This window comes from Sinohyriopsis cumingii, chromosome 15 (genome assembly GCF_028554795.1).
Source record: "Sinohyriopsis cumingii isolate HCF-2022 chromosome 15, ASM2855479v2, whole genome shotgun sequence".
Taxonomy (NCBI): domain Eukaryota; kingdom Metazoa; phylum Mollusca; class Bivalvia; order Unionida; family Unionidae; genus Sinohyriopsis; species Sinohyriopsis cumingii.
The window spans coordinates 118,002,373-118,023,255 of NC_142975.1; the positions used below are offsets into that span (position 1 = coordinate 118,002,373).

A 20,883-nucleotide genomic window follows, 5' to 3' on the forward strand; every position below is an offset into this window, starting at 1 on the left:
ATTTTATCTGTCTTAACCATAACAGTGATAAACGTGATTACCTGTGTAGATAGTATGTATACTAATTATCGAACAGTTGCTGCTGCTGTTGACGGTAAAAAGCATGACTCACGCGACAGCTTATCATGTATAAAATACTGGTTTTATAAAGCGATGCTCTCAAACTGGATCAGGCTACGAGGAGTGTCATTATTAAATATTGACCTCGCGCAATTAAGCTTTACTTTAATGTTTGAGCGAGTTGGAGGAACTTTAGTTCATTTACTCCACGTGATTGTTGATATTTGAACATTAAAGTTTTGTTATATTGAATCATGTTTATATTTCCGAGAGCGGGGGTGGAAAGTGGGTGGAGGGGTGAGGGGTAAGTTGGGCAAGTCATTTCCGGTATATATTATTATGCATTAATGGTGTTCTTAAATATGTGCAAGCTGCGTTTTAGTTCCAGGTTAAACTTTACGGTGACTGAGATAATCTGCAGCGTGTTTAAAACTATATATTGTGGGGAGAAATCCAATGGTTCATCTGTAGGGATAGTCCTACAATGTAAGACGTCTACCTTGATATCAATCTGATTAAAATCAGACCTCCACATCAAGTAGGACAGCGGAAATCAGATTTTAATCAGACTGACCCTGATATTAACATAAATATTAGTTAAGACGTTTATATTTTATTGTTACTTTAAGAAAAACTGGCTATTTTGTTATTTTTTTATTGCCGGGTTGAGTGACAAGCGATTAGTTTTTGTACAAGACGAAGTTTATTGGTGTCAATCAATATATACTCTTAATGAGCTAAATTGCATAGTAATTAATTGATAGTAATGGTTTGCCTAATAATACCTTGTTATTTGTGTACACATAAGACCTGTTGTGTTGGCTGCTGCAGATTTATCTACCACGAGTTGTATTGTCCAAGTGATATAGTTTCAATGTCCTATTAAGAGAAGGGAAATTATGCTCATTTGAGTCATTTAACTTTACCATTTTCTCCTTTTTTATCTGCTTGTTTGTTTGCTGCAGTTGTTATTGTGTATGTGTCTGATCGACATCTCACTGCCATATTTGATATGATAGTTTGTTTTCATTCAGTAGAAGGTTTTGACGATAATGTTAAAATATATTATTAATTATGTAATGTAAAATGTTAACATTCAGAACTTTCATGCACTTTCTCATTCAAACCTGTCCATCTACCATTCATCTACAGTATACACATGTAGAGGGTTAAATTGAACTTGAACTATTTAAACATTTTAAAGTAGCTAAACTACTGTATTATAAAAAATGAAATGCTCCTGAATTGTTGCTAGTAAGTCTGTTGGTGAATTGATTCTCAACACATTCATGCTTCACTCTTATTAAATTTCAATTTTTAATAGAAATTTCATTATCCTAATTAATAATTATGGGCATCATATTGAAATCAAACATGATTACTAAATGGCAGAATAACTTACCCATGTCATTATGAATGTTGTATCCAAAGTGATCTATATTATGGGATAAGATTTTTCTTGTTTCTTCATACTTAGAACAATACTTTTCATCCTCTAATTTGCACAAAATATTTAATATCTAACATCCCTTGGAATGACAGGTGTTAAGTAATGAACTGTTCTAAATTTGAAGAGAATAATCACCAATACAAACTGGATAAAGTTTTAAAGTTTTTTCCTGAGCAAAATATGTATAATATTTATTTCTCAGAACTGTTCTTGTTTTGGTATAGACAAGTAATTCAGGACTTTTATTATACTGTTTTTCCGCCACACATCATATTTTTGTAAAAGAGTTTGCTTTACAGTCTCATTCAGTCTTTTTTGTTGAGAAAATAGCATATATAGAGAGTCTTCCAAAATATGTTCCAAGTCAAAATATTTCATTGTTTTTGAGAGCCTTGAAACATACATATATATCCAAGATTTCCTGCAAGTTCCAGTATATGTAACCTGTATTTTTTGTTTGTACAATTTATATTTATAGTCCCCAAACCTGGTCCGTGGGGCATAGCTGTAGCTAAATATATTATTGCCCAGTAGTATTTGAAACTTCTGATGCAAAACAGTTTGTCATATACATTCTTTTCACATAAATTCTCTAGGTACTGCAGATTTGAGTCTAGCTTGTAAAGTTTACAAAATGCAAGACCCTAAATTTCACAATCATAAGATGTAATATTTCAAGTAAAAGAGTTCATTATGTTTAACCCCAAACTTAACATTTGTCAAAATTAGTTTTTGCTTCATCGTACATATTGATTTTTCGTTTTACTTTTTGCCAAGATGTTTACTTTCTCTGCTACAATTAGTATAATAATTTTTTGTATTTACAAAAATTCATTTATTGATAAGTTTACAAACTTTGTTGAATATTAAGCTATTTTGGTTTTTATCAGTGTTGGGGGTTTGACTTCATTTATTTAGATATGAATTAAGTGTATGTAGGTCATTTATCAAGCCATACTACTAGATGCCAAAAATATAATATCATCCTGCAGTCATGTTTGATTACACCAGTGGTTTCTTGGCCATAGAAATTTTCAGTTTTGTTAAATTTGTACAGCTAAAACTGGTACAGAAAATTGTTTCGATGGGCAGAAGAAATTGCCGTAAATAGTCAGTCAGTGTCATGATTGTTTTGGGGTCAGTATGAAATGTTATGCTTGCATGAAGTGTAGGAACACTGTATATCAGAAAGTCACTTGGCCATTATGATGTCCCATGGTCTACTCTATTTCATACCCCATTTTTCTCTCCATTCATTGTTTTCATGAAACACATTATGAATCAATGTAAAATTAAGAACGTTAAAATATAAAATTTGATGGGTCATTAATAAAATGTTATGGATCAAATAACATTTTAAAGGTTTTACTACACTAGCTGTTAGGCCCTGCAAGCATTTTACAATAATTTGTACACTGTTTCCCATCCATCAACAGTCTTTTTGCAACTCTTGTACCATCCAGATTTCAGAAGAGTTTTATAGGGAATGAGATCTTTGACACTTTCATTTCCATTATAATTGAAGCCTTGCAATATTTATCGATCATCATTCAATGGTAAATTGCAGTCAGAAGGGTCATTATTTATCCATCATCACTGGAAGGTACATTGCAGTCAGAGGGGTCATTATTTATCCATCATCATTAGAAGGTACATTGCAGTCAGAGGGGGAGCCCCTAGTGGCCGAGTGGTCTAAAGCACTCACTGTTACGGATCACTACCATCTCACCTCTGTCTGCGTGAGTTCGAGTCTCAGGCTCAGCTAATGTTGGTATATGAGAAAGCCTGTGAGTAGCTTCTCATGGGTCGGTGGTTCTTCCCAGGGTTTTCCAGGGTTCTTCCTCCACCAATTATACTGACCGCCATGTATAGCCTATCTTGTGCTGAAAAATGGCGTTAAACCCTACAACAACAACAACAACAACAACAGCAGTCAGAGGGGTCATTATTTATCCATCATCATTAGAAGGTACATTGCAGTCAGATGGGTCATTATTTATCCATCATCATTAGAAAGTAAATTGCAGTCAGAGGGGTCAGTATATTAGGTTGCATTTCCACTCTTTAACTTGAGAACTGTTTCAGATCAAGAGACCTGGTACATTTATGCATTATCATTCAAAAATTTATTGTGTATTATATTTAGGATCCTGTTTTTTTTAATGAAAGTCATGGCTGTATATTTTTGATGTTTTTCTTCACATTTTCCATTTCACTAGAGGTGCTTGAGATCAAGGGTTGGAGCTTGATATACATATATCATCATTGGGAAGTGTGTTGCCTTCCCAAATTGGGAAACATGCTCTTCAAGGTCAATGTCAAGGCTTAATATTTGTAGTGGTCTCTTACAGTTAATTCCAGTTTGTAACCTAAATGTCAGAGCTGTTATAGATAATGGGATGATATGTTGTATACTAAATTGGTGGTCCTGTCTTCAAGGTCAGTGTCAAGGCTTATTATTTGTAGTCTTCTCTTACACTTAATTCCAGTCTGTAACCTAAATGTCAGAGCTGTTATAGATAATGGAATGATATGTTGTATACTAAATTGGTAGTCCTGTCTTCAAGGTCAATGTCAAGGCTTATTATTGTAGTCTTCTCTTACACTTAATTCCAGTCTGTAACCTAAATGTCAGAGCTGTTATAGATAATGGGATGATATGTTGTATACTAAATTGGTGGTCCTGTCTTCAAGGTCAATGTCAAGGCTTATTATTGTAGTCTTCTCTTACACTTAATTCCAGTTTGTAACCTAAATGTCAGAGCTGTTATAGATAATGGGATGATATGTTGTATACTAAATTGGTAGTCCTGTCTTCAAGGTCAATGTCAAGGCTTATTATTTGTAGTCTTCTCTTACACTTAATTCCAGTCTGTAACCTAAATGTCAGAGCTGTTACAGATAATGGGATGATATGTTGTATACTAAATTGGTGGTCCTGTCTTCAAGGTCAGTGTCAAGGCTTATTATTTGTAGTCTTCTCTTACACTTAATTCCAGTCTGTAACCTAAATGTCAGAGCTGTTACAGATAATGGGATGATATGTTGTATACTAAATTGGTGGTCCTGTCTTCAAGGTCAGTGTCAAGGCTTATTATTTGTAGTCTTCTCTTACACTTAATTCCAGTCTGTAACCTAAATGTCAGAGCTGTTACAGATAATGGGATGATAGTGGTATACTAAATTGGTGGTCCTGTCTTCAAGGTCAGTGTCAAGGCTTATTATTGTAGTCTTCTCTTACACTTAATTCCAGTCTGTAACCTAAATGTCAGAGCTGTTACAGATAATGGGATGATAGTGGTATACTAAATTGGTGGTCCTGTCTTCAAGGTCAAGATCATGGATGAAAATTTTGTCCTCATTTCTGCACTGTTACTATAATGTCATTTGAGGCAGAGATGTGAAGCATTTTTACATTCTGTTTGCCTAGTAAGTCAGAGGTTGTTACAAGGAAAATCCACCGATTTCATCATTTTATACTTTTGCTGACCTTACCAAAGTAAGTGGTGGAAAAATTTTCATAGCCATGCATATTAATTAGTTTGATTAGATTTTTGGGATTTAGATTTTGTATCAACCAGATTTCCTATCAGTTTGATAATGAGCATAATCCAGTGATATTAATGAGGTGATTTCACGTCACATTGGCTGAGTTTTTGATCTCTGGAGGCCATATTTCTGATATAGTCTTAATCACTTTAATATCAGTATCAGCTTTGTTTGTTAATGAGCAGGATCCACACACATTAAAATGGTGATATTGCAAATGATTGGTACAACTCAGTTGGGTTTGATGAATGAGCAAAATCCACACATATTAATATGGTGATATTGCAATAGATTGGTACAACTCAGTTGGGTTTGATGAATGAGCAAGATCCACACATATTAATATGGTGATATTGCAAATAATTGGTACAACTCGGTTGGGTTTGATGATGAGCAACATGCACATATTAAAATAAGATAAAACTACATATGATTGTTGCAAATCTAGACAGGGCACCATGCAGGATTTGTGGGCCTCAGAAAAAATTCTCTGGTATGCCCCTATGAATTAAAAATTGTTACAGCGGTGGACTCCATGACCATATTTGGCCTTGTTACCATCAAAATTGTATTGGTATCTTTGTTTGCCTTAGTGACTCTCTGAGGCAAACTCGAGATGTCAACCTGCAGTGGTCCCTTTCAAAATCTCAAGAGAGGCCAGACTAAAAATCAACTCCCAAATACCATTTTTATTTTTATTTTTACAGATAGAGGAGTTATAGCAAGACATATTCACATTGACGTCACATCTGCTTACTACGAAGTTCCATGCAATAGACATGGAAAATTTAGAGAAGGAGACTTCCAGGCTGCGGGAAGTGAAGAAGAATTTTGGAGAAGGCGGGAGCAATGGTTTTAAGCCGCTAGTGGTGATAGAGTTTGATATTACTGCCCAGCAACCTGCCATTGAGTGGCTCTTAGCAAAGTTACAAGCTTCTCAAAAGAATAATGGTGCTGAATTGTTGGTACGCCCAGTGGTTATGCAACATAACCAGGTATGACAGTCATATTATGCAACTGATCAAAACTCAAATTTTGTGTTGTTAATGATGGTGATGATAGAGTATGAAACAGATGTGATACAGCTGAAAGTTTGTTTGTTTTTTATTTATGATTTTTTGGTAAGTTTTTGTTTTGTTTTTGAATTTTTTGTTTGTTTTGATATTTTGGTTTCATTAATGTTAAATATTTAATTGCACAGTGAATTAATCATAGTTGTGACTTAAAGTTTTCTCAAAGCATTTATTTGTAATACAGTTCTCTATCCTGTATATACTAAGAAGGGCTCATTAGTGGCAGAAAATGTGACTAGAATTGATTTTAGCTCTGAAGTCACCTTTTTAAAGTAATTTTCCAGTATAATTTTTATTTGTTTGCTATGAAAAAAATGCTTGTCACAATATAAACAAAAGTATCATTTAGATCTGATATCAGGTTGTGGAGATATCACAATTTAAACATCCATTCCTTTATACCTTTGCAAAAAATCCACCAGTGTGCTTTTGTTATTCTTATCTCTAGGCTGGATGTCATTTAACATCATATTAACAAGCTGTGTAGTATCACAATAATGGCAGATTTAAGTGAAATAGATCTGGAAAATGGAATAAAACAATGATCCTTTTTGTTGAGATGAAATAGTTTAATCATTTTGGTTTCAACAGGAGAAAATACAGTAATGTCTTTTATGTTTATTTCTGCATTGGTTATAAATTTTGTAAAAAAATTTTCAAGAATAGTATTTGCAAAATAGATTGCCTCTGCAATTAACACATTTTTCATGTTTTGCAGTACTGACAGGCATTTTCTTGAGTTTTATTTCAATTTCTGAATTATAGAGGGCATGTCAATGAATATATAACTTACATGATGTCCTGTTTTCTGTCATCTGCCCATCTGTTAAATAAGTTTGCCCTAAACTATTTAGAGGATTGCTAAAAAGACTTTGCACACATACTCATCCCACAGTCTAGTTGGTCTTAAAGCGAAATGGTGCTGCTCCAACATCCATTATTGCTGCAGCAGTACCCATCTTGAAAATCTTGTTATTGGTACTTGTTTTGGATGGATGGTCTTGTCATCATGGGGTATTTACTTAGAGACTTCTTATGCTGCCTAATTGGTCCTAAATGAAATTCATGCTTCTCTGGTATCCAGTATGGCACCACAAAGTATTGTCATTTGTAATCCTTCTGAACTGATATTCATATGATCTTGGAGTTTTAACCAGAAGACTTCTCATGGTGTCTAGTTGGTAATGTTGTTGTTGTTGTTGTTATAGGCTATACATGGCGGCCAGTATTAATGTTGGAGGTAGAACCAGGGAAAATCCCGCAAAGAACCACTGACCCTCGAGAAGCTACTGGCAACCTTTCTCACATACCGTCTAATTGGTAATAAATATAAATTGTACCAATCTGATATGCAATATGGCCACCACAGTGACTATTTTGAAAATCTTGTCAATACTCCTTCAAGAAGGGAAGTCCTACTGACAGTGAGTTTTCATGGGAAGACTTAGTATGATGTATAGTTTTTACTAAATGACAGTGGTACTGATCAGAGATTCAGTATTGTCAGCACAGCAGCTATCTTGAAAATCTTGCTATTGCTACATTTAGATGGGGTTTTTCCAAAAGTTTTTTTGTGTATCTAATTGGACTTGAATGAAAATGGTGCTGATCTGACATCGAATATTGCCATGACCTTGGTAGCAATCTTGAAACTCTTGTTAATACTACATTTCCAAGAATGTCTGTCAACACTGGGTTTCACAAGAAGACTTCTTACGATATCTAGGTGGTTCTATGGTTAAATGGTGCTGATCTGACCCCCAGTAATACACAATGACAGACATTTTGTAAATCTTTTTATTGCTATGTCTCCTAGTTGGATATGGGTTTCTTATGATATTTAGTTGGTCCTCAATGGAAATAGTTCTGTAAGAAATCAGATATGGTCACTATGGCATCCATTTTGAAAATCTTGTTATTGCTACTCCTCCAGGATGTTCATATTGATATGGAGTTTTCACCAGAAGACTTATCTTTATGTTTAGTTGGTCCTAAAGAAAATGGTCCTGATTAGAAATCTAATACGGTCACTATGGCATAAATCTTGAAATCTTGTTATTATTACTCCTTCTGAATGTATGGTCATATTCACATTGGATTTTCACCAGAAGACTTCTAATGATGCTTAGTTGGTCCTTTCTGTAAATGGTGCTAATCTGACACCCAATATGGATGCCACAAAAACTGCTTAGAAACTATTGCTATGGCTCAGCCATAAAAGAGATGGTTTCAACACTCAGCAGATAAAAATAAGATATGGTCATATTTTGAATTCTGTTCACCAGTAGAACTTCAGGGACTATTGCTTTTAGAGAAGTTACTCAGTCCATTTTTATCCTAGTTTGAGCCAAGTTACACAGTACATCTAAACCTAAAACAGTGTTTTCGCGCATAGATCATACATTTTATGTATGCTAAAATCATGTGACTGACACTATTATTGACATTGTATACTATTTTTTCCTCAAAATACTTGAAGAAGATAAATGATAAATTGGTATATTTCATACCTAACTAATAGTGAGACATTTGTAATCATATATTCATGCACATTATCACAGTTTTAAGCATAATTATTAAGGGACAGTTTGCAAAGAAGAGATGGTTTGGTTTGTTGTTTCCTGGCACAGCAGCACTGGTGGGTTATTGAGTGCAAAGACAGTTAGAGTAAAGTGTCTTGCCTAAAGACACACTGTTGTAGGTGACTTATGATGAGCTGATGGTAGGATTTGAACCTGCATCATTTTGCTAAAAAGTCCAGCATATAAACCACTGAGCCCTCAAGGTACTGTCATGTACAGGATGTAAAAGATCATATATATTTCTAAAGTGATTATATAGAATAAGTTACAAGTGCTAAAAATCACAGTATTTTTGGAGTTAGTGCAGCAAATGAGTTCAGGGTCAAGTCTATAACTAAATATTTGAAAAATTAAAGGGGAGATTCCCATTCCATTTGAAAAGAATGTTGTTGTTGTTGTTGTTGTGGGGTTTAACGCCATTTTTCAGCACGATAGGCTATACATGGCGGCCAGTATTAATGGTGGAGGAAGAACCCGGAAAACCCCGGAAAGAACCACCGACCCACGAGAAGCTACTGGCAAGCTTTCTCACATGCCCACATTGGCTGAATCTTAGACTCGAACCGCCGCAGACAGAGGTGAGATGGCAGTGATCCGTAACGAAGAGCGCTTTAGACCACTCGGCCACTCGGGGCCCCCTTGAAAAGAATGAGAAATTTTCTAAATATGGGGGGATTTAATGAAAACTTAATTGTAGCAATTGAAAAAAATGTACATGATTTTCATATATTGTCTTGAAGTTTTGGTGTACTTTTGACAAATTAGTGTAAATTTTGCAATTGTGTGGCCTTCAATAGACAGTGCAAGTGAGTTTTTCATCTTTGACACAAGTGAATTAATCCACATAATCATTATTATAAAAGAGATGTTATTACATACATTGTACCAAACATTTATCTGCATCTTTCTCTTCATTGTTCATGGTATATTCTATGATCGATTCATGCAGTTTCTACTAAATTGTACTGAAAAATCGTGAGAACGCATGAACCTTGCACATCCTATTTCCTGTATCTTTATTTTTTTATTGTTAAATCCCTCCTGTAACCTGTTAATTCAAAAAATGGAGGGGTAGGAATTTCACCACAAAATGTTTCCTTCTAGAACTGACCTTGATTGTTAAAAAATTTCAAAGTACATGTATAGATTGTTTTATTGTATAGCAAATCAATACTTGGTCAACCACAACAGTAAAAATGTGAATGAATTATAATAATCATGGAAGATGGAACAGCAGTCATTATGACTGCATGCATCAGACTTTTACATCTGGAGGAGACTAAGCACAAACAAGCACCACACACATTCTAAATAAATATTTTGTATCAATGACACCCATCATTAGTCCGATAATTTAGTAGTGCATTATTAAATACTTAGTGAAATTAGTAGAAATGATGGTGAGAAATTCTCTCATAAATTAACCTTATATATATATATATATATATATATATATATATATATATATATATATATATATATATATGTTGTAGGGTTTAACGCCATTTTTCAGCACACAATAGGCTATACATGGCGGCCAGTATTAATGGTGGAGGAAGAACCCGGGAAAAACCCCGGAAAGAACCATTGACCCACGAGAAGCTACTGGCAGGCTTTCTCACATACCCACATTGGCCGAATCTGAGACTCGAACCCACGTGGACAGAGGTGAGATGGCAGTAATCCGTAACGGAGAGCGCTTTAGACCACTCAGTCACTCGGGGCCCCTATATATATATATATATGTATGTATGTATGTCTATCTATCTATGTATGTGTGTGTGTGTATATATATATATATATATATATATATATATATATATATATATATATATATATATATATATATATATATAAACATGTATATGTAATGAAGGTCATTTCTAAGAAAACATCAAAACAGGGATTATTTTTGTCAAATATGATGTAGGTAACGTTCCATCACTAGTTTAAATTTTCAGAGACTGTCAGTTACTATAGTTATTTGTTGGATTTTCAGAAGTGTGAACTTGAAACTAAATACCTTTTTGCTCAATTAGTACTGTTTGTAAGTTTGCTTAAATAGTGTAAAGATTAGATGTTCACTAATTTTTACTTCTTTCACAGTCACAGATGGTAAGTATAATTCTGCATGCAGATACAGTCTATTGAGTTTGGCTTGATGATTAACAGTGATTCAATATAATATTATTCTTGTAACAAGTGGATAGAACCATATCTGCTTGCAGTACCTAACTTAGAAGTAGATTGGAAATTGCATGATGGAGCAAATATACAGACTTTACTGTAGATTCAAAATTTATGTTGCTTATGAAGGACATGTTGTTTTGCGCTTTTTACCCCTAAAAGTCAGATAAAACAATGAAAACTCCAGTTTTCTGTGTCTCTGTTTAAATTTAGGACATTTCCATAAAGTATTAAAGAAAGAACTCAACTAGAGCAAATGTATATACTTTAATACATAATACAGTAGACCCTCACCACAGTGCATATTGATATAACATGGTCCTTATATAACATGGGTCATGGAGTCCATTCCATTGGTTGAACCCTACATGTAATTTACCCCAGTATATGGTCTATATCAAAGTACATTATTGGCCATGTGAGCAGCGTTGTAGCGAGGGACTACTGTAAAAAAGACATTGGAAAACATCAACTTGTTTGATAATGAAATAAAATGGAAGTTTGGAAGATTTTTTAATAGTATTGGTAGATGTGATTTGTTTTTTAACAGTTACAGAATTTGGTTTGGTGTGTGAAGCTTGAATACAGTTTTAAGACTGTTGGTGAACTGTTTTGGTAGTAAAAAATGTAGACCCATAATATTTGGTACTAGGACATACACATTGTTTTCTCAGTTTCTTTTTTTCTAATACAGTAGAATCTGTCTTGAAAGACCACCCTTCTGCCAAAGAATTATTGTATCAAGACAGGTAGTCTATCATTGCAGGCGTAATACTATTTAATCAATTAATCAATGCTTTGAGGACCTGGTCTCTCAAGACAGGTGATGTTCATAGCAGATGGTCCATCAAGATAGGTTTTACTGTGTGCATATATGTTTTATATTAAACTTGTATAAAACTTGTTTATAATAAACTTGTGCTATTCGCTTGTTTCATCTGATGTATAAAGCACATTCAAAGACAGATGGCATCAACCTAGATCTGAAATTGCATAATGTAGGTCTGATTATATGCCGTTCATTTAAACACATAAGTAAAACAAAAAGATTACACACTTATTCCTCACACTTTTGCCCCTCGTTATAACACTGTCCTTTGAAACCATTGGGTATTCTGCCTTATAGTGAGACCACATTGTAATGAAGTTCATTATGCATATAGTTTAAGTATTACCTAATTAAATGGGATTAATGACCATTCCAGCCTTATAATGGGTAATGCATTATAGTGAGGGAGTGCTGTATATTTGAGAAAAAGAAAGTAGAATAGTCTTGAAAATTATAGGTATAAACCCTTGTATTTTTTTCTTTCATTTGATATGTTCAAATGAGTGAATTGTACCTTAAAGAGTTTTACAATTATGGAAGCAAATTAGTGTTGTATATTAGGTTTTGATGCATGTCTGGTAGGTAAATGGAGCATGAAACAAATATTTTGGTGGTTTTTTAAAATGTAAATATCACTGATGCATGTTAAAATCTTAGTCTTCCAAAAGGCCTGAAAAATGACTTTGCATGAGATTCAGTTTCTGTTTGAGAACAATAAATTTGCTGATTTGTGTGGACATTGGTCTGTGGCATTGTTTGTAGATGTAGACAATATCACATCACAGTAAACCTCTGGTGGTCTGCATGCTCGTAAGTTTTTTTTTATTTTTGTGTTTAAGATTTGATTTTTATGGTCAGCATTATTACATATGTAGACTAGTTTTTTTGTGGGGATGATTTGTTGTGGGGTGGGTTGCAGTTAAATGATACTGGATGCATACACAAGCCATTTCAATTTGATCAATAAATTATGGAGATTTTAGTTGGTATTTAGTATCACTTTCAACAGACTATTGACTAAATCATGCCAAGGAAATTGAAGCTACTGGTAAGTACTTTTCCCATGGACACACTGAGGCAGCCAACCCAGGCTGTCCTGTGTGGGTGTTGAACTTGTGAACGTTGTATTATGAGGCTAACACTCCATCAGTTGAGCTGTAAGTTATATCTTAGTTTCCTATGGAGATATAAAACTATGTAATAATTTTTCTGTAAACCTTATTCATACCTTGCAAAGTTGGGAAGGCAAGACAGATGTGAGATTTTTCTGTCAACATTTTTCACATTTGAATAGTAAGGCTATGGAGTGTGGAAAACTGAGATATTTAATGGGGACAATAAAAGCAAGATATGTCAGTTACAAGTCATATAAAAGACATTACAGTGTGGCCTGGCTAGAACAGTAGTAACATGGTTACTTGCACTTTGGTCCCAGGTTAAATCCCTGGTTCCAGCATGTGCTAGGGTAGGTGGTCTGCAATCAAAGGTTGAAGGTTTGTTTTGGGTTATCCAGTTTTCCAGTAATCAGAGATCAGATGACATCAATATTGACAGCATATTTTACAAAATCACAAGATTTTTTGTTTCAGATAATATAAAAAATGTGTGGTAGATAAAGTTCACAATATTGAACTAAGCATGTCATGAACATATGAAGAAAAAGTTATTTCACCTGTCATTCTATTTCACAGTAGTTTGTAGGAGTGCTTCATACATTGTTACGTAGACAAAATGTATCACTTATGCTTTTTAACATAGACTGTACTGATTTATTTATCCTGTCCAATACTGGCACAATATTTTAAAGTTTTACCTATTTCATTTTATACATGGAATTTTATTTATTTATGAGTGAAAATTATTATTTTATTCAGTTAATCCCAGACACAATAGACTTTTGATGTATTGCATATTATATTTTAAAATATTTTGTATACATCATGTGGTTAAATAAAAACAATGGTTTTTTTTTACTTAGAGAATAATGTACACAGGAAGCTTCTTATAATATGCACACAGTGTCCTGATATTGATTCCAGTATTGGTACCCACAAATGCTGTTTTAATAGCTTCTCTGTAAAATCTTTTTGGTGTTTATTTTTAATTATTTTAGTAAAAATGCAGTTGTACTATTTAAAAAAAAATAATACTGCTTTTAGAATGTAAATACTTACTAATATACATAGTAATTTTACAGGCCTTGAGGAATAGTGATTATTGATATGGTGTAATTTGCCAGTAAGATTTATCTCCCTTAACAAGAGTACCATCATGTTCCATGCAAACTTTTAAATGCAGTGTTAACTGCTTGCTTTTATCCATGCTGTTTTGGAAGCAGTCAAATTTACACACTAAGGTGCATTTGCATGATGTGGATTCTTGTGCAGATTAAAAATAGGTTGGCATATATATACTTTCTGCAACATGCAAGTTTGCCCACCATTATAATAACTACAGTAAAAATATAATGGAGGAAAAAAAACATGGAGAAAATTTTCAGATTCTTAAAAATGTTCTGCAGAGCTTGCCAAGATTTTTGTATCTTTGTTTTTTCACATGAAAAACTACACAATAATGCTCTCTGAATTAATACAATACAGTTTTATTATTCTTATTGTGTCAATATTTATGAAGACATTAGTTTGATTTCCATTTTAAAAAATAAGCAATTTAGATATTATTATTATTATTATTATTATTATTATTATTATTGCATACTTCCTGGTATTTTGTCCCTCACATTTTTGTTGTCTTTTATTAACAAAATGTCTGAAACCTGTGATTGTGGAAACACTGATTCAGACTCAACAAGTTTGGTTTAAAAAAGTGAGAGCATAGTGGAAAATGACCCTTAAAATAATCCAACTTACAACAGCTTATTCAGAAGCATTAAAACAACAGATCATTTAGAACTATTGCCAGCAACAGATCATTCAGAAGCATTGAAAGCAACAGATCACATAGAATCACTGACAGCATCAGCTGATTTAGAACCATTGCCAGCAACAGATACAGATCATTCAAAAGCATTGGCAGTAACAGATCATTCAGAAGCATTGGCAGTAATAGATCATTCAGAACCATTGCCAGCAACAGATCATTCAGAAGCATTGAAAGTAACAGATCATTCAGAAGCATTGACAGTAATAGATCACTCAGAAGCACTGACAGCAATAGATTATTCAGAAACATTGACAGCAACAGATCATTCAGAAATATTGACAGCAACAGATCCTCCAGAAGCATTGACACCAGATTAAATCTTCTGAACATATGACGAGAATACTTGAAAGAAGTTCCTGTTGTTGTGTACTGTTGATATAAATATCTTATGGACTACCTGGACAGGTCTCATTGCAGGCACATAGAATTGCAAAGATGTGCTGCCTAATGGTATATGCCAATGTAACTTGGACAGGTCATATATACAGGCACATTGAATTGTAAAGACATGCTGCCTAATCTGCATACACATGTCTGAGACCAAGTTATTCTGAAGTTTTGCTACAGTTAGCTTTACTGTCATTAAGATGATTGGATGTTCAGCCAAAATTGCAGTCTCTCTTCTGACATGCAAAATATGCTGGATTCAGTATGTTTGTGAGGCTGTGTATGTGTGATTTGGATTTTTAACATAGCTTTAACAATTTTGCAGTCATATTGCTATGATGTCTGCACTGTGGCAGTTTATAGTGATGTCTAGCACTGGGGCATCATTCCGAAGACATGTAACATCATGTCCCACCCAGTCACATTATCCTGACACCAGTCTGACCAGTCCTAACACTAACCTCTTAAAGCTGAACACCTAGTGAGGCAGCTGTTAGTACCATTTTGATAAGTCTTTGGTATGACTTAGCTGGGATTTGAACCTGCAACCTCCTGCATCCGAGGCAGATGCTCAAACCACTAGGCTGTCAGAGAGGTTCATCCAATATGTTGGCAAAACTTTAGAAAATGAATGAATAACCTTTTCAATTGAAGCAATACAAAAACTTGCTAAGCACTACAACTCAACTAGACATTCAGTAGAGTCCCTCAAAATTCTATTGAGTATAACCTTGACTGATACAGAATGCATATGTAAGGGACAGTAGTCGATTCTTAATCTGAGAACTCATGGTGGAATTTGGTCTTAATGAACAAATGTACCCTCTCTTATTCACTTCATTTATTCACTTCATATTTTTTTTATATAATCACATATGCTTCTTCTCATGAGGTACATTTTTGGTTGAATGTTTTTTTCCATTACATTTCCTTAACTTTAAAACCAGCTTTGCTTAAGGTCTCACTAGACAGTTTATTTGGTGAATTTGCATCCGAAAATGACCTATTGCAGAAAAATGAGAATAATTTTACACTGAAGATACAAATAAAAACAAACTAATGATTTTTTTTAGAAAGCATACATGTGAGATTTTGACTGCAGCAGTCAGCTTAATTCCTAATGCAACTGGTGGTTTTTATACTGAACCAACACTGCCACCAACCCCTATATTTTACATTCAGTTTTGACAGCAAAGAGCTATTTTGGATTTTTTCCTGTGACAATCAGCTAAAAGAATCAGTATGTGCCTTATACATGAATAAAGTTCACTAGTACTATAATAAATTAGCATACTTTTCATCACCCTCAACCATCAAGATTTTTAGATATTTACCTCTGTAGCAGACACATGTAAATATGTAAGCCAAGTCGGCTGCTCATTTGCAGCCCAAGTTACACATTTGATCTCCAATGTTTGTCTAACTGTGACAGGCAGTCACCAACAAGCCAACCCATTTCCAAGCCTAACTCAAAGTAAATCTCAACCACATTACAGATTTAGCTTCTGTGTGAATTTATAAATACTAGGCTTGTGATAATTAGATTCATGCCTTCTACCTTAAATATTAGGGAGGTGTCAAAATACAAAACTATCCAGTGAGACCTCAGTGTTGAAATACAACATCATCTTATGCATCCTTTGTCTCGTTACCACTCCTGCTTACAGGTTCTGTCCCAGGGTGGGACAGTATTTTGATTAAAGTTGTTGGTTAATGTAGGGCCTCTCTTCCTCTTTGTCTTCAGTGGATGACCCCCTCCATTCCCATGAGATGTCTGGATATCTTCAAATCTCAAAAAAGGGAATAAAAACTAATGAGAGTAAGTTATGATTGTCCCTCACCCTTGGTGGGGAGCAGTACCCACTTGGTATTGGTGCCCTAGTGACCAAGATTAGCAAGTCACATCTTCACTCAGAGTGAGAGCAGCAATCAGATTATTGATCTGAAGACAGTCCTTGGGGTGTTAGACACATAAACCCAATCCAGACTTAATCTTGATGAGGTTAGGGAGTCCTAGCATTACCAGCTAATGAATTGGATTATCATGCCATTAATAAGAACAAATATGTTCTTGTATTTAATTCCAGGAAATTCTTTTCAGTCAGTGGAGGATCAGTTCCTTTGAGAGACTATCCTTTTTAGGAAAAGTGCTTTGGGAAATCTTAAAATAAAGATCTTTTTTTCCCACATGAAATAGTCAGTTAAAAGCCTAATTTTGTTGAGTGCAAAGATTATGTACTATCATTGTGGCAGGAAAAATTCATCTTATTTTTAAAAATGAATTTTCCATATGGCCTCTCTACTGCTCTGGTGGCCTAGTGGTTAGAGCATCTGCTTCGGATGTGTGAGGTCATGGGTTTGATCCCTGTCCTAGTCATACCAAAGACTTACAAAAAATGGTACTAACAGCTGCTTTGCTTGGCGCTCAGCATTAAGAGGTTAGTGTTAGGACTGGTCGGCCTGGTGTCAGGATAATGTGGCTGTGTAGGAGATGATGTTATCTGTCTGCGGCATGAGGCCCCAGTGATAGACATCACTATAAACTGCCACACTGCAGACATCATAGTGATATGACTGGAAAATTGTTAAAGCTACGTTAAAAATCCAGATCACACATACACGACCTCACATACGGCCTCTGACTTTTAGACCTTTTCAGTGTCTGACACAAAGAGGCATGTACAGATGGAATGGAGATTTAGGTAGTGATCCCACACTAAGGACCTAAGTATACCACTACATGGTCCCACACTGTTAAGCACCTCAATATACCACTCAATGGTCCCTCAGTGTTAATCACATTGGTCTTCCACTATCAAGCACCTCAATATATCACTCCATGCTCCCTCACTGTTATGTAACTCAATATACCACTCCAAAGTCCCACACTGTTAAGCACCTCAGTATACCACTGTCCCACATGGGTAAGGTCATGAATATAATTTTGTGATTGTAGTTCAAATATTGAACCTACATCAGCATAAGGCAATCTAACTTATAACTTGATATAGTCATGACTCCCCAGAACAGAATTATTGTGAGGAGACTGTATAATAATAATTATAAGCAACCTCACTTGTAACTTGGGTTGTTGTTGTACAGTGTAGTTGGTTTGACACCATTTTTCAGCACACAATGGGCTATATCTGGCAGTCAATATAACTGGTGGAGGAAGAACCCGGGAAAACCCCAATAAGAACAATCAACCCATGAGATGCTACTGGCAAATTTGTTCACATACCCACATTGGCTGAGCCTGAGACTGGAACCCACGCGGACAGAGGTGAGATGACAGTGATCAGTAAAGGCGACCGCTTTAGACCACTTGGCCACCTGGGGCCCCCTGTAACTTGGTAAACTTGTGTGACATCCCTGAACAGCATTGTAGTGAGGGTACTATATAAAGTGTCTAAATGGAGGCTGCCTTGCTTGTAACTTGATTAACTTATATGACTGTCCATAGTGAGGATACTGTACTACATACTTCCATTTAAGGCTACCTCAGTTGTAACTTGGTTAACTTGTGTCTCTCCTTTTAGTGATTGGACTCTATAACATACCTCCATGTAAAGCTCCTCATAGTGATGAAGGAATATGTACTGTAGCATAAGGCAGTCTCACTTGTAATGTGTAAGACAGATGATGGGTTAGTGTGGGTTCCATGAAGTCAAATTGTACAATGGAGATTAAGGGTTTGTATTCATTAAAATCATATGATCATTATACAAGTTGACTTCTATTGATCACATTTCGTAAGTTCCATGATAAAGTGTTATTGTAATGGAACACATAAGAATCCAATGTCTAACTGATTTTAGTGCATGTTTGTTGCAAAATTACAGTCAAATATCACTTTGATCATTTAGGATGTTTATAAATCAACACTGTAATCTTTCTGAAATCATCTTTCGTAGCCTCACTCAAAGAACGTTTGTGAGCAGACCATTCAGCTATATGTGTTTACATTAAAAAAACACATGGGCATGCATCCATGAACTGTTCATTCATTCATTTTAAGGGTAGCTGACAAATAGGAGAATAATTTGTAGGAGATCAATTATTTAGGCATTTAAATAATTTTAAATTTTATCTTTTATTTAGAGTTGAAGACATTAATATTGTTAGTCACATGGGAATACAAAAGTGTCATAGATTTATAATCCACATTCTGCCAGTGACAAATTCATATTTGTTATTTTTTCTTTTGTTTGGTCTTGAAAAATAAATGGCTGTGTATCAACATCATAGAAATAAGTCTATTCAGTAATCTAACATTTCATTTAAAGAAATATTAAAAACTTGCCTTTTTTGTTAAAAATGGTTCCTTTTAATAATTCAGTCATTGAGACACCTGTTGACTGCAAAGCTGTCATTAAAAAATAAACATTCATGTCCAGTTTCATTTCAGTGTCGTTTCACATACTGTAATGTGACTTTTTTTTTCCATGGGTGTAAATTTTCATTGTTGAGGAATAAATTATATTTTTATGTTACTTAATTCATGGGTTGCAGATATTGTCCAACCGTATTCAACAAAAGTATTGTTGAGTCTTTCAATTTCTCGCTGGCAGTAACCATGAAATTCAGGAAAATTGATACACCTCAAGAAATTCAGAATTTGCTGTAAATTGTGCCATCAAATAACTGGTAATTGTAATTGCATAGCTTCCCAATACAAGACTTCTCAGATCTTGGCTGTTTTATGAAGGTGGTTAGCGTAAGAAGTTTTAAGGTTGTTGCTGTTGTTGTGGGGTTTAACGCCATTTTTCAGCACACGATAGGCTATACATGGCGGCCAGTATTAATGGTGGAGGAAGAACCCGGGAAAACACCGGAAAGAACCACCGACCCACGAGAAGCTACTGGCAAGCTTTCTCACATACCCACATTGGCTGAATCCTAGACTCGAACTGCCGCAGACAGAGGTGAGATGGCAGTGATCCGTAATGAAGAGCGCTTTAGACCACTCGACCACTCAGGGCCCCAAAGTTTTAAGGAACTTTCGTCAAACTTTGTACAAGTCAAACTACAAAGCAGTGGCATAGGAAAAAATTCTACCCTAGCCTTCCCCATGCAACTTAATTCAGCCCACTATACCATTATAAAAGTTCTTTGAGGGGAATTTTGAGAGCCCCTGCTGAGCCTGACTCCTCCCCGCTCCTCCGGGGACAGTTGTTTGAGTGGTTTCAGTGCTGCTGTTACAGAAATATGTCTTCCTATCTTAGAATTAATTTAGATATAAATTCCGCAATCATTTGAGCCAGAATTATATAGCAAGTTTAATAGGTATTGATTAATTGAACTTAACTTTGTTCACAGATGCAGATGAACAGTGCTGGATTACCCATTAAGCACACTGAACATGCACTTAGTACACCAGCCCAACAGGGGCACCAGAAAATGTTTAAATTAATTCTTGATGATAAAATTGGGGTGAATTATATATGACCATTTTGATCTGCATATACAAATATTTTGTTTTGGATTGATGGCAACACTGGTGTTTTCCCACCTTTTTAGCTTTTAATATTGTTTCTTTTTTAGTTTCACATTTTGTATTAAATGGGTGTGGGTGACACCATAATATTTTCAGTGCTTAGGGCCCTGGAAAGCCTTAATCCAGCACTGCTGATGCATGACACAAGTCTTTGACAGCCAATGAAACCATTTGATATGAAAATGTCTCGGCATCACAGTTATTTATTATATCATCTCATCATATGAATTAGTCCAGTCACTTTTCCAGATTTGGGTAACCCTTGTTTTAATGTCACAAGACCGCAATGCGAAAGCTATGTCTGAACCAGACTAATCCCATACCAA

General features: G+C 34.9%; 1 protein-coding gene across 3 annotated transcripts in view; it reads left to right on the plus strand.

The window, feature by feature from the left end:
- Window positions 1–20,883, plus strand: part of LOC149782565 (anoctamin-10-like) — a 119,335-nt gene that overhangs the window by 26,788 nt on the left and 71,664 nt on the right. For all 3 annotated transcript variants that reach the window (XM_089934015.1, XM_089934013.1, XM_089934014.1), the window contains exon 2: window positions 5,767–6,054. In XM_089934015.1, coding sequence (XP_089790141.1) covers window positions 5,839–6,054 — 216 coding nt within the window. In that variant the 5' untranslated portion in view covers window positions 5,767–5,838. The remainder of the gene's footprint in view (window positions 1–5,766; window positions 6,055–20,883) is intronic.